This window comes from Protomyctophum parallelum, assembly GCF_964188405.1.
Source record: "Protomyctophum parallelum genome assembly, chromosome: 20".
Classification (NCBI taxonomy): Eukaryota; Metazoa; Chordata; class Actinopteri; order Myctophiformes; family Myctophidae; genus Protomyctophum; species Protomyctophum parallelum.
The window spans coordinates 23,658,076-23,684,134 of NC_139718.1; the positions used below are offsets into that span (position 1 = coordinate 23,658,076).

General features: G+C 43.5%; 2 protein-coding genes across 2 annotated transcripts; both read left to right on the forward strand.

The window, feature by feature from the left end:
• The first annotated feature begins 595 nt into the window (after positions 1-595).
• acvr1l (activin A receptor, type 1 like) lies at positions 596-24,825 on the forward strand. Its single transcript, XM_083791780.1, has 10 exons — positions 596-717; positions 1,476-1,556; positions 3,920-4,186; positions 4,602-4,813; positions 5,085-5,184; positions 5,468-5,614; positions 6,114-6,389; positions 17,875-18,072; positions 22,081-22,211; positions 22,730-24,825. Exons 2-10 carry the CDS (start codon positions 1,487-1,489, stop codon positions 22,859-22,861), a joined length of 1,533 nt encoding a protein of 510 aa, XP_083647906.1. The 5' UTR covers positions 596-717; positions 1,476-1,486; the 3' UTR covers positions 22,862-24,825.
• On the forward strand, positions 14,144-15,626 carry LOC310878109 (ATP-dependent DNA helicase PIF1-like). The gene is made up of 2 exons (XM_083792226.1): positions 14,144-14,224; positions 14,441-15,626. The coding sequence occupies exons 1-2, from the start codon at positions 14,146-14,148 to the stop codon at positions 15,436-15,438; spliced, it is 1,077 nt and encodes a 358-aa protein (XP_083648352.1). The 5' UTR covers positions 14,144-14,145; the 3' UTR covers positions 15,439-15,626.
• Positions 24,826-26,059: the final 1,234 nt, after the last annotated feature.

A 26,059-nucleotide genomic window follows, 5' to 3' on the forward strand; every position in this document is an offset into this window, starting at 1 on the left:
GGGAAGTGATCTCGCCAAAGATGAAGAGACTCGGCGGGTCGAGTATTCCGGTATTCCCCTTTGGTCTATTGATTGATTGATTGAAATATTTATTAACAGTTTGTAGAATTTACAGTACATTTTAAGCACAAACTCAATACAAAGACTGTCAACTGTGAGTGGACGACCCAATTAAGCATTACACTTGTTTACAACAGGGTCCACATTGTTCAATTCATCAAAACATTTAAAGACATACAGACATTTAGAGACATACAAATAGACATTTCTATGTAGCTAAAGTACAGAACAGGAATTCATCATATGGGAAGCAAAAAAGGGAAAAGATACAATATACAGTGAGGGAAAATGGGGGGGGGGTCTACTGGTTAAGTGGACTTTAATGCGGGTGGCCCGAATTTGAATCCTTGGCATTAGACTGTATACATACAGTAGCTTAAAGGGTTAGTTTATATTTTTGGACGTTAAATCTGTAGGAAATACTTTATTTTTCCTGTTTTGTGTGTCTATGGATGGACATTACTAATAGAACCCCCCGTTCGCTCACGAACGTCACATCTCTACTCTCTGTGAAGTGGGTGGGTCATCATCATCATCAGTGGGCTGGCCGGTCCTCTGCTCTACAGCCTTACCAATAACATTGTTAAGACTGCGTGCATGTTGTGAATTATACAGACAGAAAATAATGAGTTAGTTACCGGACTACGTTTGTGCCAGGTAAGGACATGCTATGATGATTAAAAACAAAACAAACACAAACAAAAGTCCCTGGCTTTGCTGCGTCTTGTGCAATAAGAGTTAGCTTAGCGGCTAGTAGACGCCTGCCTCCCTGCCCTGCTGGCGCCTGGGAGGCGGCAGGAGAGAGCAATAAAACCCGGTTGTTGTTGATGGCCTGTTAGCAAGAGCTAACTCTGTAACATCCAGTAAGAACATATGGAGCTGGACCAGACTTGATGCTACTCTACTTACACGACGCTAACGTCAGAGTGGGGTTTGACATTGAGCGTGGCAATGTTAGCCCAAGATGTTGTCAGTCAATGCCAGAAAGCTAACGCTAGCCTGCATAGGAAGACAGCCAAATGCCCCAGGAATGGGATGACTATAGCTAACGTTACTCCTGATATCGGTGAAGCAGCGAACATGACATCATTTGGCCATATATTGGTGAAAGGTGATATCATACCAAAGGGACATATTTTGAATAATGGTGCTGCATTAGCCCAAACATAGTCCAATGTCTGTCTAGGTGAATTCATGCAGATGTGTACCACTAATGTTGTTTGTGTGTTAGCTCTGGTGACATTGGTTGCATGACATGTATGTACTGTATATGTCCTGACTTCCCACATCACTGTGGCTCATTAGAAACGATAGAGAGCGATGCAATCTAATTACACAGACAACATCCTACTTCCTACACGAGCTGAGTCCCTCCATCTCCTTTATTTCCTCTGTCATTATCTTTCTCCCCACAGTGCACGGAAAAATGGGTCATTGCCTTGTCCAAGTCCTTCTGCCCCTGCTGCTGTCTTTACAGACACTGGCTGAGGACACAGGTATGGTGGCTTTTACAGTAGTTCTTCTCAGCTCAGCTTTAATTTATTCTCACTCCAGGTATACAAGGGTGGGAGATTGTTTTCGTGCAAGTTTCCCCACAAATTGCAGTTACATTTTAAAGCAACCATCTGTAGGTGTTATGTCCTCTCCCATTGGAGAGAGGCAACTTACACTCATTCAAACGTGGGTCTCCCACGAGGGAATCCAAACATCCAAACAAAATATGCTGCTCATCCCAGATGGAATCTGCCCATGGCCATTGGCCAGGTGAGATATTGGGCCCATGTGCTTTGGGCTGGGCAACTTGCAAACCAGAAGTGTCCTATTGACTCCTACAGCAGTATACTATTTTTTTGCTTCAGTACTTTTCCTAGATTTCTGAATCCAGGTATCTCTTACCAGACTTCAACATTTTGCTTAGAAAACTGCAAGGGGCCACCACCCATTACTAGTATTATAATGCTATAAGAGAACAAATTATTAGTCCAGTTTTAGCTTCACTACATTGGCTTCCGGTTGTTTTTATAAAGTTCTCAAGTCTCAATGGTCTCGCAGCTTCATACCTATATGATAGCCGCAATTTGCAACTCTAGATGTTTTTATAATGTGATGAATCTAGAGTTGCAATACCCTCCATTGACTCCTCACTCATCCAATTTGTGTTTGCGATCTGCTTGTCTTAAACAACGTTAAACTCACCAACATTGCAGCTGTAGTCCAAGCTTGAATTATCCTCTTTCAATCTGCCGAGCTTGTTTTTCATAAAAATCCCCCGTAGAGATGTTATGAGCTACTTTCTGTGATTATTTTTAGTATTGGATTTTTCTGAAAAACAAGCTCGGCACATTTAAAAAGGATAATTTACAAATTGTTACAAATTGCGGCTACCTATATGACTGCCTGCCTAAATATGTCCCCAAACCGCCCCTCAGGTACTCCACTGTTGGCTACAAAAGCAGCTTTCTGTTTCTGCGGGCCAACGGCGTGGAACAAACTCCCACTATACCTTCGACAGGCAGCCTCTGTAGTACAGCTCAAGACCTACTTCATAATAAATATTTCTAAAATGTATGGGAATGCATTTACAGTCATATACATGAAGTGAGAGTACCAAACGTACTAGTGGGAGCATGTAAGACTGACATGGCGACAGCATAGCTGTTGTAACGCGTGAATTCCGTTTGTGTCCGAGCATAGGCATGGTAACGCCCCGCCTGCCTGTGATTGGTCTACTGACACGGCCCGTCTTGACTGTCCTCCAAGACGCGAGGTTACTCCGTGGTGAGATTGAGAAATAAATAATACGACAAGAGAATGACAGCTTGGCACACGCGACAGAATGCAGCCCTGTAACTAACTTGTATGTTTTATTTTTGTAGAAGAGGCAAACGTATTGTTTATGCCTGCCGTTTGCTTTGATTGAATACGTATGTTGTACTATGATTTGGGTAAATAAAGTGTTAGTGTTGATTATCGCGTATTAATCTAATTATAGTAAACTAATACTATTACACTAAAAAGGATAAAGATGAAGGGAAAATATACCTTTTTATATTACAATAATGTTTCAACACAAACACTTTATTTTAGAACACACCCAAATCATATTATGGCGTGCATGTTCAATCAATTATTCCTTCAAAGCAAACGGCATAAACAATATTAGTTTTCTACAAAAATAAAACTTACAAGTTAGCGTTCTCTTGTATCATACCATACTACTTACTAATACTAATACTATTTCTCACCACGGAGTAACCTGGCATCAGACTATCCAGGATTCCAGGCATCCAGCATATCCACCTCGGACGGAGCTCGGAGGACAGTAGTTACCATGCCTATGCTCGGACACAAATGGAATTCACGCTGTTGTAACAACTGTCTGTCTGTTCATTCAGCATTTCATACTGCAGTATCGCCTGTCTGATAGTAGCAGTGTGAACAGATTGGGGCTGGAGTGTTAACTGTCTTTGATCATCCGCTTGGCATATGCATGTCCTGGAGGGAGGGAAGCTCACCTCCAACGATTTGCAGGGCCATTCCAGAATCCCAAGCCCCCAGAACCTTGGTAGAACAGTGAAGCGGCCGTCGCCTGGTGGCCACATCAGAGAATGCAATACTTAAGCATTTAAACTTAAAGCGCTACTGCACATGCTTCTATAATCTGAAAATCGAGCTATTTGGGGTACTTGCAGCAGACGTCCGGGTGCTTCAAACTCCATTGAGTAACTTTCATTTAAATGAAAGCTGGGGGGCGTCCACACCATGCTCTGTAGTGCCCACTGCCCTGCGATTCAGACGGTGCAATCACTACATTATTAAGCTGTACTCTTTAAGTCTTTGTTTGTCGTCTCCCTTACAGATGGGCAGCTGGTGTGTTTGTGTGACAGCCCTGTGTCAGCTCTGTGCCTGCAGGCCAGCGAGTGCAATGGTGCTAGCTGCTTCTCCTCGGTGAAAGTGAGCAGCGGTGGTGGGGTGGTGTTTGAGCAAGGATGTTTCAAAGGGCCAGAGAAGATCCGGTTCCATTGCTCCACACCGCCTTCCCTCCACCAGGCCATCATCTGCTGTGCAGAGGACATGTGTAACCGCAATACCACTAGAAAATCACTAATGCCTCTGCTGCTGTCAGGTAGGAATGAAACCGTGTTTAATGCTTCTACTTATGTGAAAATATGCAAAACATACAGTAGTAATTATATTAATGACTACTGTCTAGAGAAACATTCTTCTATGGGTGTGTGCAGTAACTGCAGTCGGATGACAATACAATGTCCCCTTTACTGTCTTTCCTTCCACATGGTGGCATGACAGGCCTCTACAGTCAAACCGATCTGTAGTTCCAACTACTGCGACAATAACACTGTCTTCTGTAATAGTCTAATTCATTCCGCAACATGTAACAGATCTCTTATACTTATTACTCAGCAATCAGTCTTTCTCTGTCTTTGACTTATTTCTCTCAATTGTTGTTAAGCGGCAAGCCACTCTTGATTATTCTCCGAAAACATTTCTCTTACTTTGTTGCACTCTCTTCTGCCCCACAGCCCCAGAAGGTGAGCCAGTGCGGTATCGCGTGGAGACATTGGCGCTCTTTGTGCTTGGTCCTGTGGTGGTTCTGGCTCTGCTGTCTGTAGTGTCCATTCTAGCATGCAGGAGGCTCCACCATGGCCGCCTGCAGAGGTTGCAGGAGTTTGACACAGAGCAGGGAGCCATAGATGGTCTCATCACCTCCAATGTAGGAGACAGCACTTTAGCGGTAAGGAAAAACAGAGCTACCATGTACAGTTTGTATTGATTCAGATTCAAAGAGGTTTGCAATAAAAATGGATAGTCGTTCTTTTCTGTTGAGTTTACGCAGTAGATGAGTAAATTAATGATATGCTGCACTTTAGCTTTTCCTTATTACAGTTGATTTATGGATGTTTGCCAGCTGATGTGCAGCTGGCAAAGCTCAATTTTTACAGCACGGGGAAGGATTGAGCCTTAGAAATATACAGTATGTTCAGAGTGGCTTTCTCTGTCCTCAGGACCTGTTGGACCACTCATGCACGTCAGGCAGTGGTTCTGGGCTTCCCTTTCTTGTCCAAAGAACGGTGGCCAGGCAGATAAGTCTGGTGGAGTGTGTAGGTACGTTGAGCATCAAGTCCAGACCTTTATTATAATAAAATAACAAATAAAATAATGTAATTTAAATAAACAAGACCAGGTTTAATAACAGCATGAAACGGAATGTCCTCAAAGTGATTATGACATCAATCTGGAGAGATGGCGGATCTGAGATTACGAATTCACAATCGTCTTTTATTTATTTCTGGCATATCGATTATGTCATCTCCAAAATGTATTTCCATTTGTATAACTTTTATTTCTTCCTTCCTGCTATGTCTCTTCTTTCATCTCTCTCTTCTAGGCAAAGGGAGGTATGGAGAGGTATGGAGGGGCCAGTGGCAAGGGGAGAATGTGGCTGTTAAAATCTTCTCATCGCGAGACGAGAAGTCCTGGTTCAGGGAGACGGAGATCTACAACACAGTGCTTCTCAGACATGAAAACATACTGGGTTAGTAATACATACATAACGGGTCAGGTGACTAAGGAACAGTTTTTCAACAACCCAAGACTTAAAATATGTGACTTAGATTGCATAAACTACATGAAAATGTCAGTTTCATCTGTCTGACCTTTTAGATCACATGCTGGCAAATGCCAGAGGACTAAACCGTTTCAGACTAAACTCCCATTCCGTTATTTAACACTTATGCCCAGGATGTCCCCACATGTCTTTATAATTACACCAGTAGGAGGCCCAAGACGTCTGGAGAGGTCTTTAGGTTTTTAATGATATAAAACGGGATCGCTAAAATCATTTTTTGACAGCTAGGCAATGCTCAGAGCTCCCGGACATGTTTGGCACATGCGCGCAGCCGTTCACTTCCTTATTTACAGTGTATGAAAGGTTATCCGTCATCCGTTCATTAATAATCCTTAAGTGATTTCCCCCCTTCCCTTCCTTCCTGGCATTCCTTCCATTGACCCTACTACTTCCTCCTTGCTCACAGGCTTCATGGCGTCTGACATGACGTCTCGCAACTCCAGCACCCAGCTGTGGCTCATCACTCATTACCATGACAACGGCTCATTGTACGACTACCTGCAGCGGGTTGCCGTGGAGACATCAGAGGGCCTGGCGATGGCAGCATCGGTAGCGTGTGGCCTCGTGCACCTGCACACAGAGATCTTTGGCACGGAAGGGAAACCGGCCATCGCGCACCGTGACCTAAAGAGCAAGAACATCCTTGTCACTAAAGAGCTGCGCTGCTGCATCGCTGATTTGGGTCAGTCATTTATCTACTGATTTAGTCTGTCTTTGGCCTCATTCACACGTACCAAACACCAATCAAGCAATGTTTGGTCGTTTTTTTGGGCCACCACAATGCTTTTCCAATGGGAGTCACATGGTTTGATCAAACATTTGTGTTTGATTGCTGATTGCTGGTGGTGTTCTGCCCCTCCCCCCTCATCAAACACAAATGTTTGATCAAACCATGTGACTCCCATTGGAAAAGCATTGTGGTGGTCCTAAAAAACGACCAAACATTTGCTTGATTGGTGTTTGGTACGTGTGAACTAGGCGGCAGGCCTTTCTGATGTCTGTCCCTAGTTATGTGTTCATGAAAGCATTTCAGTTGAAATGCTACTGAATTACAGCAGTACCTTTTATTAAAGTGAAAGTAAAAAGCCCAAATACCGTATGTACCATTTATTTATTTTTAAAACCTATTTACATCACTGACTTTAGGGGTACATTATAATTATAATAATAATAATTAACCATCAAACTATAATTCACCGAATGTCTGAGTGTGTGTGACTGTGAGTGTGTGTGTGTCCGACCGCATTTTATCTCCTCATTATCTCCTCATTGCCTGCACCAATCGCTCCCACTTTTCACACAGGCATTGACCATATGAATATGGAGGGCGTGACGGAGCCCTTTTTTCGATTTGACACATTAATGATTATTAATTAATTTATTAGTGAATTAACCTCGCACCCTCACACACCTCCGCCCCTTAGCGACACCTGCATCACAGGCCACCGTTCTCACCGTTACCCCACTGGCATGCTTCCTCTAGCTACCGCCGCAACACAACAAAGAGTGCCCTATACAATTTGGCGCCGCGTGTGTGTGTGTGTGTGTTGATCTGCTCCACACACACCACCTCAGGCCCCTCCCCATCTGGCTACTGTCCTTTGCATGGACAGGCGAATGAGGGTTGAGGCGAACACTCCACCTTAGTAACAGTAGCCTACGCATCGATTCGACACAATTACTACATACATCAAACAACATGCCACGAACAAAACGACCATCACTTTCACTTTCTGGAAGCTGCAATGCAAAGCGTCAGTGTCTCACTCGCGCTCCTGCCCGTACCAACAACAACCAGTCCACCACTAACGCAACAGGTAAGCATTCCGTCTCATGTTGCTTCTTTGCTTGCATGCCTGTGTATCGAACAAGTTACCTCACAATTTACTTCACGCACGCACTACCCGTGTACATTAACTGCAAAGCGTATTCCACTCAGGACCGCAGGCATGACAAAATCCCCACCCCCCGTGTGTGTGTGTGCGATAAAATCCACGTAAGAATCTTTGTACTATTAACAATAACACAGTCTGACGGGCGCCACCATCTTGCTCAGAGAGAGCGCTGAGTAGTGAGCGGAGCGCTGCGAGCGCAGCCTGTAGACCAGAGCCGTTTAGAGAGAGAGAGTGACGACAACAACCCGTGTACATTAACTGCAAAGCGTATTCCACTCAGGACCGCAGGCATGACAAAATCTCCACCCCGTGTGTGTGTGTGTGTGTGCGATAAAATCCACGTAAGAATCTTTGTACTATTTGTAACAACATAGTCTGACGGGCGCCACCATCTTGCTCAGAGAGAGCGCTGAGTAGTGAGCGGAGCGCTGCGCTGCGAGCGCAGCCTGTAGACCAGAGCCGTTTAGAGAGAGAGAGTGACGACAACATACCGTTCAGTGACCCATGAAGCTCCGTGAATAAACAGTGAACGGGGTTGTCGCAACTCTCTCCTCTACACGGCGCTGCAGCCTCCGACAGAAAGACGGGAACATTGTTGAGCATAAACGGAGTATACCCGATTTAATGGGAAACACATTGTGTAACAAACGCCGACACTGTTGTATGTTGTGTGTTGTGGACCGGTGCCATCACAGATTAACATGCCGCCCCCCCACCCCCCCCCCCCGAAAAAGAAGTGCCAAAGCCAACTGCAGGGCAACAGAAAATACTAGCAACCCTATTTTCTAAATCTAACATCATCATCTGCTAATGATGATGATGTGTGCTGCTGTTCACAGCCTACCTCCTTTATTAACAGTTAAAACTGGCAGAATTATTATAGATTTCATATAGCCAAAATAATATGTAGTATGAATGTTTATTTATTTATTTTATTTTAATTTATTTTGCTACCTTTAGTTATAATAATAATTTCTTCTTCGTTTTCTACATGAATATAACCACAGTATAACCATATAAAATGAAATTGGAGTTAAATGCTGCAATTTATAAAAATGGCAAAATATGTTAAACGTCGCTGAAGTGGGACTCACCTTTGTCCCTGTGTGTGTGTGTGTCGTAAAATGCATAGTGTCACTTATCTGCTAAGCAGGAAGGTCAAAACCCCCAGGTGGTCTATTTTAAGACCCTAAAGATAATATCAGATCAAATATCACTCAAAAGAATTTGGAATCACTGTCTTCTCAGCCATAGATTGACTTCCTGCCTGTGGAGGGTGGAACAATTGATATGCAAATAGACTTCAGTTCAAGGCATAGCAAGGCACCACTGTTACGTTCTTAGCTTACACATGTGATGATGACTACTTCTATCTATGTGATGTATTGCCAATGTGTGTGACTGCATGTGCAACTATCAGCAAATTGAAATGTAAGGGAAGATCGAGATAGTGTGTGTGTGTGTGTGTGTACCAGTGTCACACCTCCCCCACTCCCCTGCTGTATGTGTGTGTGTGTGTGTGTGTGTGACTGCATGTGCAACTATCAGCACATTGAAATGTAAGGGAAGATCGAGATAGTGTGTGTGTGTGTGTGTGTGTGTGTGTGTACCAGTGTCACACCTCCCCCACTCCCCTGCTGTATGTGTGTGTGTGTGTGTGTGTGTGTGTGTGACTGCATGTGCAACTATCAGCACATTGAAATGTAAGGGAAGATCGAGATAGTGTGTGTGTGTGTGTGTGTGTGTGTGTGTGTGTACCAGTGTCACACCTCCCCCACTCCCCTGCTGTGTGTGTGTGTGTGTTTGTGTGTGTGTTTGTGTGTGTCATTGCCCACACATTGCCCAGAAACTACTCTCCTTCTCCCAGTCAAATTGTATATACCGTACTACATGTATCACATTACCTTCCTTCCACAGATGACATGTTCTCATTACTTCTCATAACACAATATTTACATTTCATCCCTACCTTCTCAGGTCAGCACCATGCGGACAGTCACCACACAACGACACACTTCCCCTCATTGGAAAGGCCTCTGGCCACAGGTAACTACTCCTCTTATCCCCTGTACTGCATTTTTGCTACTAAACTCATTCACAACATAACCATAAAATATGTCATCATGCACACAACTCTCTCCATCACTATTAATAACTCATGAATGCTACACATTTCAGAACCTGCTGACTTCAAAGGCGACCCTAACCCATCCACCACCAGTGCTACTGCTCCTCCCCGTGCCCCAAATACACAAACTAGACCAAAGCGGAAAACCAAGTTCAGCACAAAAAAGAAAAAGAAAAAAATGAACCCCACAACAACCCCAAACACTGTTTCACTTGACACGCAAAGGCGTGCTAGGACAAACGCACAACAACAAGCTCGCACAGCAGAAACACCTGCCGAACGTCACCGCCGTCTACATGCTGAAGCTACTTCAAGAGCTACTGCTCGCGCAGCTGAAACACCTGACCAACATGAGCGCCGTCGACGTGCTGCTACTACTGCACAAGCTACTGCCCGCGCAGCTGAAACACCTGCCCAACATGAGCGCCGTCGACGTGCTGCTACTACTGCACAAGCTACTGCCCGCGCAGCTGAAACACCTGACCAACATGAGCGCCGTCTACGTGCTGCTAATACTGCACAAGCTACTGCCCGCGCAGCTGAAACACCTGCCCAACATGAGCGCCGTCGACGTGCTGCTACTACTGCACAAGCTACTGCCTGCGCAGCTGAAACACCTGCCCAACATGAGCGCCGTCGACGTGCTGCTACTACTGCACAAGCTACTGCCCGCGCAGCTGAAACACCTGGCCAACATGAGCGCCGTCAACGTGCTGCTACTACTGCACAAGCTACTGCCCGCGCAGCTGAAACACCTGCCCAACATGAGCGCCGTCGACGTGCTGCTACTACTGCACAAGCTACTGCCCGCGCAGCTGAAACACCTGCCCAACATGACCACCGGCAGCGTGTTGACACTACTGCACACGCTACTGCACGCGCAGCACTGTACTCTCAGAGGTTGGCTCAAACAACGCAACAAGGACGTCGCACAGCATGTCCTGATGACATGCAATACTTTGATGAGACTCTGTATGATGCCACACACACACTCGGCACAGTCAGCCTTTTCGAATGCTCCAAGTGCTCAGCATGTGGCGCATATTGTTGGAAAGAGGAGAGACCAGGATTCTGCTGTTCCAATGGTCGTGTCGATCTCCGTTACGACCCTGACAGCCCCAAACCAGGTTCAATCCCTCCCAAACCTCCACAGACCATCAGAGAATTATTTCTAAACCCACAGTTTGTGCGAGATGCCAGAAGGTACAACAACGCTCTGGCTATGGCCTCCATTGGAATGACACAACCCCAACCAGAACCTGGCTTCAACCCAACCCTGCGTATTCAAGGCAAGATGTATCATACAATTGGCCCTCTACTTCCTGAATCCGATTCTGCTATACCCTGTTTTGCACAAATCTATGTGCATGATCCACAACATGAACTACGCAACCGCAGAGCACACCATTCGAACCAAAACCTCGACGAACACCTACTGGAACAAGCACAGGCAGCTTTGCACAACTGTAACCCTCTCATACAACAGTTTAAAACAGCTGCAGAACTTGCTGCTAAAGATCCTGCTACAGAGATGTACATCAACCTCAGTGCCAACGCTCCACGGAACATCCACCCAGGTTTGTAACTCACAACACTTTCACATTCGCTACACCACTCCACATGACACTACACATCCTTGATCACAATATCGCAAATACAACCTTTCACAGACATTACTACAGCTACTATACTCATTCCAGAGACAATTTTCACAACACCCTCCCCCCTCTCCACACAGGTACAGTCAACCTCCCAAGTGGCACAGACATTGCTGTCATTGTTCCAGGAGCTACAGAAAACCAACAGTTTGGACCCATCGACGTACAGATACAACTTCGGAGTGGTGGGCCAAAGCGGATCCACCCTCTTCACCCACTCTATGATCCCCTCAGTTATGTACTGCTCTACCCTGAAGGCAACTATGGCTATCATCTCGCACTCAATCAACGACTACCTGGTGGTCGACAGGGGATCACTGCCACAGACTTCTATCGCTACCATCTTCAACTACGTGACCCAGCAACTCACTTCAATTTGTTCCTCCGTGCAGGTACTTCACATAACACATATATGTAATGTACCTAATTCCACACTTACAACTACGCAGTACAATACCTCCATTCACATACCCTCATTCCACATATTTTGCATTTGCCTCCACCCTAAGCCCTGCATTTACAACATGACATTGTCTTACATTTACTATTTTTCTTACAGGGAAACTGAGCCAACAGTTTGTATGTGATCAGCAAGTGAAAATTGAGGGCCAGAGACTAAAATTCATGCGCAAAAATCAGAAGACACTCAAAGCAGAAAAGTACAAATGTGTACAAGATGCCATTGCATCTGATGAAGCCATCCTTCCAGGAAGGATCACAATACTACCCTCTACTCTCTACGGATCACCACGTTGGTATACACACCAGTTCCAAGACGCAATGGCTATCGTTCGTGAAAAAGGAAAACCGGATTTATTCATCACTATGACCTGTAATCCAAAATGGAAGGAAATAACCCAGTCACTTCTGCCAGGCCAACAGCCTCACGACCGCCCTGACATCATTGCACGGGTCTTCCACATGAAGTGGAACGCGATGATCAACGACGTATATAACCAACAAATCTTTGGTCGTGTAGATGCATATGTCACAGTCAAAGAAACACAAAAACGCGGACTCCCACATGCACATGCACTGTTCACGCTGCTTCCTGCTGACAAGCCTCGCGTCCCTGCTGACATTGACCGCATTGTATCCGCAGAAATCCCCGATGCCACCACTAACCCTACACTGCATCGTGTGATCGCCAATAACATGATACATGGACCATGTGGTGCACTGAACATGACTTCTTCCTGTATGGACAAGGGCAAGTGCACAAAAGGATTCCCAAAAGAATACAGGACAGACACAGCCATGTCTGAGAGCTCCTACCCTTTATATAGGCGTCGAGAAGAAACACATGGAGCACCAGGCTGTTCGTTTTTGAAGACTGGCAGGGGTGGCATACAATTCCTCATCACCAACCAGTGGGTTGTTCCATTTAACCCATACCTATCTCTCAGATATGAGGCTCATATCAATGTTGAGGTCGTGTGCTCTGTCACTGCAGTCAAGTATCTCTACAAATACATTGACAAAGGTCCCGACGTATGCATGGTCAGTGTTGATCGCTATGATGAAATCACACAATATGAGGTGGCACGCTACATCACTGCCTCTGAAGCTTTCTGGAGGATTTATGACTTCCCTATCCAAAAGAAATATCCACCTGTTGAACAATTGGCAATCCATTTGGAAGGAGAGCAACTCATCACCTTCAACAATGACGAAGATGCCCAGGCCCTCATTGATTCCGGACCACCGCATACAACTCTCACAGCCTACTTCACAGCAATGCAAGATAATCCTGATAAGAGACACATCACTTACCCAGACGTCTTCAAGCATTTCTCCTTCACCAACAAGACGTTCAAGCGCAGGAAACAGAGAAGGAGTGGTGGTCATAACCAAGACCAACTGGCTGACACAATTGGGCGCATTCCTGTACTTGCCTTTACTCCTCACAACACTGACCTGTACTTCATGCGGATGTTGCTCTACCGTGTTCAAGGTCCAACCTGCTACAACGACCTTCGCTCTGTTAATGGAGTTGTGCATGACACATACGCTGCTGCCTGCATTGCACGAGGCATCTGTGAGGATGACCATGAAGTAGACATGGTTATGGAAGAAGCAGCATTGGTTGCATTTGGCCCTAAGCTACGTGAGATCTTCGCACACATACTCATATTTGTACTAAGGAAAGACCACATTCAATTCTGGCAAAGACACAACCATTCCATTTCAGAAGACCTCACACATGCTGCAGGCCTTACCGAACCAAATGACAACATACTCAACCAGGTACTTTTGGAGATTCAGCAGCATCTTGAACGATATGGATATGACCTCACTATCAACTTCAATCTCCCTCAGCCAAATCGTGATCTCATTCGACAAACCGAACCCCATGACATCCGACATGAGACACAACACAATGTTCCTGAGCTGCAGCGTTACATTGATGCAACACAACACCTTCTAAATGACAAACAGAGAGCAGTTGCAGATTGTGTCCTGGAAAGTGTTCAGAACAACCGTGGCAAGCTTATTGCACTTGATGCAAGTGGGGGTACTGGAAAGACCTTCACACTTACCTTCATCCTTAAATCTGTGCGTGCAGATGGAAAAGTAGCCCTTGCAACAGCCTCAAGTGGAATTGCTGCAACATTACTTCCAAAAGGAACCACCTTTCACAGCCGCACCAAGTGTCCCATTGTACTCACAGAGGAGTCAATGTGTGCTATCGGTACTACGTCCAGTACAGCAGAGCTCATCCGTCGGTGCTCTCTCTTCGTCATTGATGAGGTGTCCATGATGGATCGCCGTGCTGTTGAAGCTGCCGACCGCACATTCCGGAAACTCAGGGACTGTCCTAACTCACCATTTGGAGGTAAGACTTCATTCAAACGTATACACTTTATTACTGTACATTCTGACGGCATGAATGACTATATTGTGGCCTTTTTATGTACAACAATAACAGCTGCCAACACCTTTGCCAGCCAATCTTCATTACAAGACAAACACAACTACAAAAGAAACACAATATAGTATCACTTCCATAATAATTGTCTATAATGCAGCAACTTTGTTATTACACTCTCAGGTATTACCACCATCTTCAGTGGAGACTGGCGCCAGATCCTACCAGTCGTTCCCCATGGCACACGACCTCAGATAATTTCACGATGCCTGAAGAGTTCCCCTCTCTGGAACCATGTTCAAACCATGAAACTCACCAACAACATGCGCATAACACATGCAACAGCAGGGAGCATGGAAGATGACACTTTGTTCCACCAGTTTCTGCTTGATCTGGGCGAGGGGAACATCCCCACTATTCAGGATAAGGGAGAATTTACAGTCACAATAATGGATCGCTTTCTCATGCCAGGATCAACTCTGCACGAAATGGTCGACTGGGTATTTCACAACCTTGCACACAATATGACCGACCATCAGTGGCTTTGTGAGAGAGCAATCCTCTGCCCAACCAATGCAGAAGTGGACACAGTCAATCAATACATTGCCCACAAATTCCCAGGTCAGGAGCACATCTTCCACAGTGTGGATTCTGTGGAACAACATGACAACCATCAGTACCCAGTGGAATTCCTCAACACACTTTGTCCATCAGGCATGCCACCACATCGCCTGTCACTGAAGGTCGGCATGATCATAATGCTACTGCGAAACTTTGACACAGTACATGGCCATTGCAATGGCTCACGCTACATCCTGAAGCAAGTCCGCCCACATCTTCTCCTAGCAGAGCTGGTAACTGGGGTCCATGCCGGCGCCCAGCTACTCATCCCTAGGATACCTTTCTCACCGTCTGAGAATATGTTCCCCTTCACACTCACCCGCAAACAGTTTCCTGTACGCCCTTGCTTTGCCATGACTGTTAACAAGTCACAAGGTCAGTCACTGTCACGAGTGGGTGTATACTCTGTGAAAGACTTCTTTTCACATGGACAACTCTATGTGGCAGCAAGCAGAGTTGGCAACCCCCAGCAACTCCGAATCTTGCTAATCAATGAGGAGGACAACACCAAACGTACCGACATGAACAATGTTGTATACAAAGAAATATTAACACATTGACCATCAAACTGAACTGCTGAACATTTCCTCTTTCACTGGGCCAAGCCACATACATAATAACCACATTTGCCCATGAAACTACCGGTATATACATACATAAATGCAATTACTACACTACTAACATGACAATGACTGTTTGACACTTTCAGTTCTATATATGACTATGATGTACTGTTTTTCCATTTCCAGTGAACAAGTCTATATTAAAGCAATTCTTCCTCAAAATACATATATCAATAATATGATCTATTACATCACATTACCCACACTGTACATTTGGGAATACCTGTGCGACAGTCCATACTTTCTATGCTGCATGTCAAACTGGGGTCTTTCATACTTTTCAAATGGGGGTCTGTGGGCTAATAAGTGTACATTTTACAGTCCTAGCCATGAAAACATTTCCCTACCATGCATTTATACAAATACTGTCGATTCCTTCATTTGACTTGAGATAAAAGGTTAACGTGAGTTTTGTTTCTGACTGTTTTCTGCTTGCTTATTTAGGCTATTTTCATTACATTCCCTTTATCAATCGTATCCTAAGAGGAGATCATTCACAACCCGTGATATAAATAATTCGTAGCAGTGATAGCGATATCTGACCATTACATATGGTCAGATATTACATACAACAAACATGCCACGAAGAAAATGTTATCTCCTTCCTGAAGGTAGCAGATATGGTGTACCAGCATACAATAAAGTAACATTCATCTTAATTTAATTAATTTGCGTTACAATAAAAAACATCTCCCCGCTGATCACGTGTCACCACCAGTGAAATGCATGTTGGGACAGACACACATTAATACTGGGACACATTTCTCTGCGCAACAGACCCACACGGGAAAAACAACTTGGACCCAGATACTACTAGCTACTCTTGCGTCAGTCGACATAACTTCTTCTTTGGGAAGCATCGCAGCCAACGCGCGGGTTGCGTGGCACAGGCACCTGAAAGCCAGCTCTGACAGTTCTGATGGGGGCATGTTAACGTGAACGAAAAAATTCAATAACTTCCATTTATAGACAGAATATCACCACCAAATTTACATCACACATCAATGGTGTACTTATGATTGTACTACAGCATTTCCTTATTAAACTTACGTTTAATTAGCCTACTTTTGTGCCCAACCCAACTTCACAACACCATCTGTAAACAACCGCCCCCCCCCTATCACATTACCCACACTGAACATCATTTGCTGTTCATATATTCAGAACGGGTAAGGACTAGTAGTATTAACAGGTTACCATTTCTATAAGGTTTACAGGTTAAACCACAAAATTTTAAATGTATAAAAGGCATTTGTACATTATTTGCTATTTAGAGATATGCTGTGTATTTCAGCCTTGTGTATTTCAGCCACAACAAACTATTAATAGTATGACTGCTCTATTTTTTTAAGCCTATCCTACATACAACTACAAAATCACACCTGTGTGAAGTGAGGGGCGCTAATATATTAAAGTCTAACTCATATTGATTAGGTGATGTAATGGTGATTACGATGTAACATGTCTATTTGCTCAGACACTATGACATAAAATTGTCTGGACGAAAATCTACACTAATAGCTGAATATAGGAGGGCATATATAGTGCATTTCATTTTGAAAAAAAATCCAAAAACATTTTATTTAAATGTATTCAATGTATTCTATTGTTAACTTGAATAACAAAAAACTTATTTTATTTTAATTGATTACTAAACATCGGTCCAAAACATCGGCATCGTATCGGCATCGATGGTGTAGGTCTCTCCAAAATCGGCATCGGACCCAAAAATATGGCATCGGTCGGGCTCTATTGTAAATAGCAGCTAATTATTGACTGTCTGCCAGTCAACTTCTGTGTGTCGTCTTGGTAAGATTGATGCACATTTATGCGCCCCCACATGGATTGTGGTACTGGTAATGACGGCCCTGGCCCATTTATGAACACTAAGACAGTGTCTGTCCAATAACGGTGCAAGGAGGTAGGAAATCCCTCCTTCTCCTCGTAGCATTCAGTCTCCTTGCACTTGAACATTCATAATCAAGTTCCATAACTAAAGCACTGGGGGGTTTATATTGAAACATTTGCAGTCGTGGAGCATGCAGGATTTCAGAATAATTAAAGTGAGTTACGCTGTCTCTTCCCATCAACGTTTCAGCAACACTGTAAACTAATTATGAATATCTATACCTATGAACAGAAAGGCCTAGGAATTGTACATAAAAAGTACATAACATAAAAATATATTTACTTTAAATAAAGCCTAATTTTCAAATGATGGCTTTGAAACCTAGGGTAAACATAGATGGTGACAGCTTAGGTAATAACCCAAATCAGTCACACCCCTACATGCCACGCAATCATTTGCTGTATTGCCCAATCAAAATGTCAATGCTTTTGTACTACACTGACAACCTGTTTGCTTCCACACAGGTCTAGCTGTAACTCACTCCCAGGCAGATAACCTACTGGATGTGGGCAACAACCCCAAGGTGGGGACCAAGCGTTACATGGCCCCTGAGGTGCTGGACGAGACCATTCAGACAGATTGCTTTGATGCCTACAAGAGAGTGGACATCTGGGCCTTTGGGCTGGTGCTGTGGGAGATAGCACGACGCACATACAGCAATGGTTAGTAGGATTTTATTCTATATCAATGAGTCATTGTGTAATTTTAAATCGATTCGTCTCAGGCTTTGTTGCACAACGATGTCCCACAAAAATAGCTAAAATAACCTACTGTATATGTACAAGCTCACAATGTGTCATCTTTCATTGTGAGCTTGTAGATCTGCTATTAACTACTAGAGTCGCATCTAGAAGTCGGGTTGTTACACAGCCCTCACACCTATGTTATAACAATCTGACGAATAACTGAGTCATAATGTCGGGCACCGCACTCCCTCGAATCGGTTGGATACGGGGCGACTGTGGCTCAGGAGGTAGAGCAGGTCGTCCAATGATCCATGGGTCGGCGGTTCGAATCCCGGCTCCTCCTGTCTACATGTCGAAGTGTCCTTGGGCAAGACTCTGAACCCCAAATTGCTCCCGATGTGCTGGTTGGTACCTTGCATGGCTTCCGCCGCAATCGGTGTATGAATGGGTGAATGTAATGCACAATCTATGTAAAGCGCCTTGGATAAAGGCGCTATATAAATGCACCATTTACCATTTATAAGCCACCCGTCCGCTCTCACTCTACGATCCTTGTTTAATTTCCGGGTTATTCAGTGAGGTGGGGGCTGTTGTTGTGAGAACATTGATTGTTAGCCGTTAGCTCTCGTCATAAACAGTTACCGGTACATGTCCGCAGCATGCGAGACAAAGTCAAAAATGATTTACGATCGCCGGGATGCACGACAGCTCACCATGGACAGTGCTCGAAGCTTTAGAGATACAAGTCTTTGAAAATCCTGTTATAATGGAGGCTAAATGGAGCTGGATTAAAAAATCCCAGCTGTTGAGGACGGTGGCTCTCCATAGCAACCGGAGCAATACTAAAAGGTAAATTGACGGTCGCCACTTTCATATATGGAGTTTGTCCACAAACTTGAACGTAGATGGCAGATGCCGTACCCTAACCTAGGGGGTACGATTATAATCGTAGAAAGCAGACCACTTTTAGATCCGTGGTCATCATATATACCTAACAATGGACGTTCCATTTGTGTGTATTTTTTTAAAGTCAATAAAAATCTAATTGCAATTACTTCCTTTGAACGAAAACGTGTTGCATGATGATGTCGAGTCCTGCATGAATAAAAATGTATCTTGATTGCATTCACCCGTTTAATTCCCATTGCTGCACGGTGATTTCAGAACTACTCCGTTTTTAATCTCAAGAGATGACATCCAGACAGTGTATTACTCATTTTAGCACGCTATCTGAAATTATAGGTTAGAAAAAAATAAAAAATAATAAAAATAATATATAATAAAAATAATAAAAATAAAAATCCCCAAAAGCTGTCTTTAAGCCAATTTGAATAAAAAATTAAGTTCAACTTTTTTTAATTGATTCTTACATTAAAATCTACTATTTTCATCATATGGCCATCTCCATACCGTATATGAAGATCTCGACACTGACCTCATCAAACCCTAGATAGATAGCCATACATGGAGAAGACTGGATTATCACCTAGATCTGCATATATGGAGCCGGCCAGCAACTCTACATCTGACCTCAAAACTCAAACCCTTAGATCTCCATGTATGGAGCTGACATTGTTGTTCTGACATTCCATTATGTTGATTCCTCCCCACCCGTCCTTCCTCTTCGATTCCCTTTTGAAAGTCTAGACGGGCCCGCCCCAAAGTTATTAGTGCAGCCGTGCCCGGCATCCGGTTCTCAACCATAGACATATAAAGGTAGCCTCTTCTGGCTCTGGGACGTCGGGAGGCAATGGCGATGCATGATTGGATTGCATTGGCAAGCTTTCCTGAGATTCCTTGCGAAGCATAGCGGAAGCTAAACGGGAGAACGGAAGGGGACGTTCGGTAGTCCAATCAGGTCGCTCCAATGAACTGCAGCGGCCAATGAGACATCTATATTAACCCATTCTGAACGGGCACCCATTTTGGTGTTGGCATCATGTTATGCTTTAGCTATTGAAAAATAGCAGATCTACAAGCTCATATCGCGCCACCGAGTGGCGCGATACGAGCTTGTAGGTCTGCTATTTTTGAAAAATCGAAGAGCGACTGACATTTTTAGAATCTGATCTCAGGTCAGAATGGGTTCATCAGGACCAGTGTGTGTCCGGCGGAAACCTCGTATGAATCTGATCTCAGGTCAGAATGGGTTAATATCTATGTTCTCAACGGGCCTGAAAATTAAGTCTCGGCCCTACCTGGGCCCTTAAGACACTGCCCCCGCAGCCACCCTTAGATCTGTGCTTGATGTGCTAGAGGACCACGATGGAAATGAGTCTTGTGACTTTATTCTGTTAATTCTCTAACTGCTGTAGCCTGTAACCCTATGATTTTATTTTATTTAACATACATTACATTACATTACATATATACATTATTTATTTAAATAAATCAAATTAGAAAGACGTGTCCATCTGAAACCTGTAAATAAAAGTCCTGGCCCCTTGGGCCCTATCTTGCCTCTTACCCCTAAACTTTATTTTTGACATTTTTTTTACCATTTTGAAAAACATTTTAAAAGAGTGAAAATAGCCAATATACATTGGCACGTTGTGAGCTTGTACTGTGGATCAGCTATTTACACTATTTTAAAATGTTTTTCAAAATAGTCAATCCTACCTCCAGGATTGTGAACTTGTGAACTCGGTACTGCCACCATCTGGCGGAGTCAGGTTAAAGATGTATTAATCTTTTGTATTAATTACTGACCTGAGCTTAAGATGAAGCTTCAGGCCCTCATTTCTCAACCGTGCGTGCGTACGCCATAATATGGGTGCACGCCGAAATTACCGACATTTTCGGCATTTACCATTTCCGCCAAAGCTTGAAATTGAACTTGAGTAGGACAAAAAGTCACGTCTGGTCGGGAGCTGTCGTACGCTTTGTCCTCACCTGTTTTTCTGTCGTAGAACAGCGGAGCAGCATTGTTTGACCAGCTGAGAGGCTGCCAAAGGCATCGAAACATAATATGTATTCACTCCTAAAATGTTAATATAAAACTGTATGTATATGGGCTACATGTAAAAAAAAAAAGAAAGGAAAAAAATGAATAGACCTATACATCAACGATGTGTGTGTCATATGAAATTTGTAGGAGATTTCCAACTTTACAATTAAAATCGCGCTTGATTTAAGCCATTTAAACAGTGTTTTGCATGAGCGCTGCTTGCAAATTGCGATATGTGCGTGCATGTGTGCGGGGGGGGGGGGGGGGGGTGAGGCGGGCAGCAAGGGAAGCGAAGCGAGAGGAGAAACAGACAGGGTAGGCCTACAGCTTTATTTAATTCATGCAGGTTTATTTGCGTGTGCGTGTGTGCGTCTGTGTGTGTGTGTATGAGAGCTGGGGCAGCAAGTCCAGCCAGGGTTACCATGGTAACCATGGTTTCCATGGTCGTATTGCATGTTTTCATGTCGCAAAAACGAGCGCGTGCCAGATAGATTTCAGCCGTCACATTTATTAACGTCGGAACGAAATTAAGGAAGGATCAGGTGTTTGCGCTCACTTTATAAATGCCGTGGGGACGTGGGTGTACTACGAAACCTACACTCGAATCTGTGACAGATTTTACACTCAATTGATAAATGAGGGCCTCAGTGTTTAATTGCTAGACACTGCTGAAACGGTTCAGATTTCCCACTCAATCAGATCCATGCTTTTCTTCATCGTTCAGGAACTTCATGACAGGTTTTGTTTTCTTTTACAGACCTCTGGTGGATATGGGGTGACGGGGTCTTCTTTCTTTTTTTGGCTTTCGCCTTTATTTTATATTATTTATGGAGGGACAGATGGTAGGCTGACAGGAAATAGGGGGAAGACATGCAGTAAAGGCCGTCGGGATCGGTAGTCGAACCCACGGCACACTGCCAGACTGGATTGCCAGCCAAGGTGCCTGGACCACTGAGCTATGGCCCAGGCCAGGATATGGGGTCTTCTTTTTACCAAGATTATAAAATCTTTATTTCTGACATCTCATCTCTTTTCAGGTATTGTAGAAGAGTACAAGCCTCCGTTCTATGATCAGGTGCCAAATGACCCCAGCTTCGAGGACATGAGGAAGGTAGTGTGTGTGGAGCAGCAGAGGCCTTTTATCCCTAACCGCTGGTTCTCTGATCCTGTAAGTAGCAATGGGCCAATGGCACACATGTTTCCGCTTTTCTGTCACTTATGGTTTACGTGCAAGGGTGGTGTGGTGGTCAGAGAAAGAGTTCCTTAACAGAGATGCACAAGATTCCCATTTATGTCACACTAGATAACTGTCTGCTATGTCCTGTAATGCTGTAAGTGTACATTCACATGCAGTCACTCCCAGTTGAAAAGACATATTCATTGCTATATAATTTATCTTATCCAAAACATATCTACCCTGTATTTCTATTACTCTGGCATAGGAGGGCATGAGACGTGAGTGTGACAGTTATTTCATAGCTAAATTGATTGTGTTTTGTTCTTGCGACTGAGTCAGCCATTTCCCATAAATGTCCAGACAAAAATCTATATAGTTCAAATGGACCTCCTCTCTGGTCATTTATTGTGGAATATTACCCCAGCTGTAACACTTGAGTTTCTCATGACATGCTTTGCTCACTTAGAGTATGGTATAATATAATCTGTATCTGCCCTTCCCTTTCTCAGACCTTATCTGCTTTAGTGAAGCTGATGAAGGAGTGTTGGTACCAGAACCCTTCAGCCAGGCTGACTGCGCTTCGCATCAAAAAGACACTTGACAAGATCCACAGCTCTTTGGAGAAGGGCAAGGAGTCCTGAAAGGGAGAGAATGGATTGAGGGAGTTCAGAGGGAATTCCCGGGTAACAGGACTTCGCCACGGAGAAGAAAATAAGAGAAAGTTAGCCGAAGGAAAATGATTCATAGGTGGGTCGGACTGATGGTAAATAAGAGGAAATAATCGTCAAACTTTAGTCTTCATCCTTTTTGGTTGACCTCAATGTTTTCCCTCTGCTTTTGACTCGGCACGTCACACACAGAAGTTTGGAACTGTACTATGCTGATGAAGCCAGATGTTTGTTACAAGGGGGGGGGGGGACTGCTGCCATTGTCCACACTGACCTGAGAACTGTTACTGAGTTTGAAGAGACATGGATGGCATGTTATTGTACCACTACATGCAACACTTTGTTGTCCTACTGGGACTGCTCTGTGTTAGGCCATCTGAAGCCCAATCCATACTACACCAGAACAACCAACGTCTGTTTGGTTCGGCCGGTCCAAAACTACATGACATCATTCAGAGGTTTGGGTGGGCGGGATCAGAACTAACGTTGGGTGTTCTGTGCTTCCGAAAGGTTGTGACTAACCAAACTAGTTTGGCTACTGTGACTGGTCAGACGATCGTCAGATGTTCTGCGTTGTTTCCACATTAATTTAAGATGTTCTGCGTTGTTTCCACATTAATTTAGTTCATTATGTCAGCAGTGAAGTAAGTGAAGCCCCAGTAGTTTTAGAAAGGGCAAACCTCCAGACCTCAATCAGAAATTCCCCACATCGTGTTGCAATATCCTCAATATTTTTCATACTGATGTTGGTTGTTCTGGTGTAGTATGCATCACACTATCTCTCTCTCTCTCTCACACACACACACACACGCGCACGCGCGCGCACACACACACACACACACACACACACACACACACACACACACACACACACACACACACACACACACACACACACACACACACACACACAGACACAGACACAGACACAGACACAGACACAGACACAGACACAGACACAGACACACACAATCACAATGTCCTGCCTGTTTCGTCCTTTGATCCTCAGCCAATCGTTTTGGCATGCTGTTTTGGATGTTCTGCTCAGAGACAATCAGATGTGTTCCGTTCATTTAGCTTCCAACTTAGAGCAAGCCAACACAAAATGTTGAGTTGCAAAGGAACAGAGCCAATTGAATCAAATAAACATAGTTTGTAAAAAATAAGTGATATTTATGTATTAAATCACTATTACAATTACTACACTACTGATATGTAAAAAAAGATATAGGATGGTGTGTGAAACCTGACTGTATACATACAGTATGGATTTACTATACAATGTACTCTAACTATATTGTCATTATTTGGTATTAATATTTACTATTAGGGAACACTACTTTGAAAACTATAAAGGGGGTGGGGTAATTTACCTACTTTATGAGCTGTATCAGAAGAAAGCATTACTGTATGTAAACGGGAATAATAAATATTACCAATTGGAATCCTCCTTCTGGGTGTTTGTCCTGGGATAGACGGATGTACCAGCCAATAGGAAGATAAGACTTTTTAACTGTATATATTATAATGGAATAAGAATATATAACTTGTACAGATGTATGTATTTGGTAGTTTAAACATTAAGATCCCTCTTCCACTGTGGATGACCAGTGTTGTTGGCATCTATGACAGGAGGAAGGAGTGAAGGAAAGACTGTTTAGGGGTCAGACTGAGTATTTTATAAGTTCTTTTTGGTGTGTATAGACTTCTGTTTTTTACAGTATGAGAGCTGGGTCTCTTGTCTGCTCCTCTCATCTCCCATCATGCCATGCTGTATGAGTTGCCCAAAATGTTTGAAAATCCTGTTTTGTTCAGGAAAGATTTAAAAAAAAGGACTATGTAGACGTTACAGGTGCATTTCATCACAAGAGATGTTTTTGTTTAAAAACAAATGTTTTGTCTTTTTTATATGTAATAAAACGTTTACTGCACTGTTACATGTACCATCATTATTTTATTTATCTGAATGTTGTAATATATACCTACAATTTGAATATTGTGTATACACACCTTAAACATTTCATCTGAATTTCTCCCCATGTAAACGGTACGGTCCCAAACTAGTTGAAAACTTCAAAGACATATTTACTGTAACATTCTAAAGTGAGAACAACAAATGTACATGATGGGGAAAAAAAGGTCAGGTTGATTAAAATGCTAAAGTTGATGTGTCATGATGAAACTAAGACATTAATATATGACATCACACAACTCTGTTTCAATGAAAGTGTAAATCTGGGTGCAGAGTAAACATTTTCTAACATGGTTTTAAACAATAACCTAAATCTCAGTTAAGTTGAACACTGATCATCAGAGGATATATCTTGTGTAGATTCAGTCATTCTGTCAGGGGTAGAGGTGTCTGCTGTGAATTTTCATCCATTGACCTGTCACCTCTCCCTTCAACTTCAAATATGACCTCCTAAATCTTATTAGTGTGAAAAGCCTAGTGGTGCAAGAGAAAAGCAGAGGTTTCACAAGTTGAAAACTATAGGATAAAACTATAGGAGCCCATGGACTCGAATCGCATAGTATAGCATCCATGTTTGAGGATTTAAAAAATATATAACCCATCGTCTCTTGAGTGATTTTCGCCTTTTTTTCAAATCTTTTGACCATGGGCTATAGCCGAGTGATTTTCGTCTTTTTTTTATCCTCGTTTTTCATCCTTTTTGACCATGGGCTATAGCCAATGCATTCTCTATGGCAATAGCACAAACTTTGGCATGCTACTAGTCCTACATACTTAAACCTACCAACCCTATTCTAGCCTACTTAGGTTCATCTTACGGTGGACATGTTTGCCTGAAAAGGAATCTTTGAAAGGTGTCATAGTTTTAGAAATATAGTGCTTTCAAATTTGAGACTTTTAACATGGGGCTCAATGGCAGATCACTTTCACCTAGAAACTCCATTCACACTTTTTATTATTCAGCTTACTGTGGAGACACATGCTGGAACGTTTTACTTTGAAATGTTTTGTAGTTTCTGAGTTTTTTAACTGAAACGCCCAATGCATTCTCTATGGCAATAGCACAAAATGTGGCATGCTACTAGTCCTACATACTTACACCTAGCAACCCCATTCTAGCCTACTTAGGTTCATCTTACGGTGGACATGTTTGCCTGAAAAGGAATCTTTGAAATGTTTCATAGTTTTAGAAATATAGT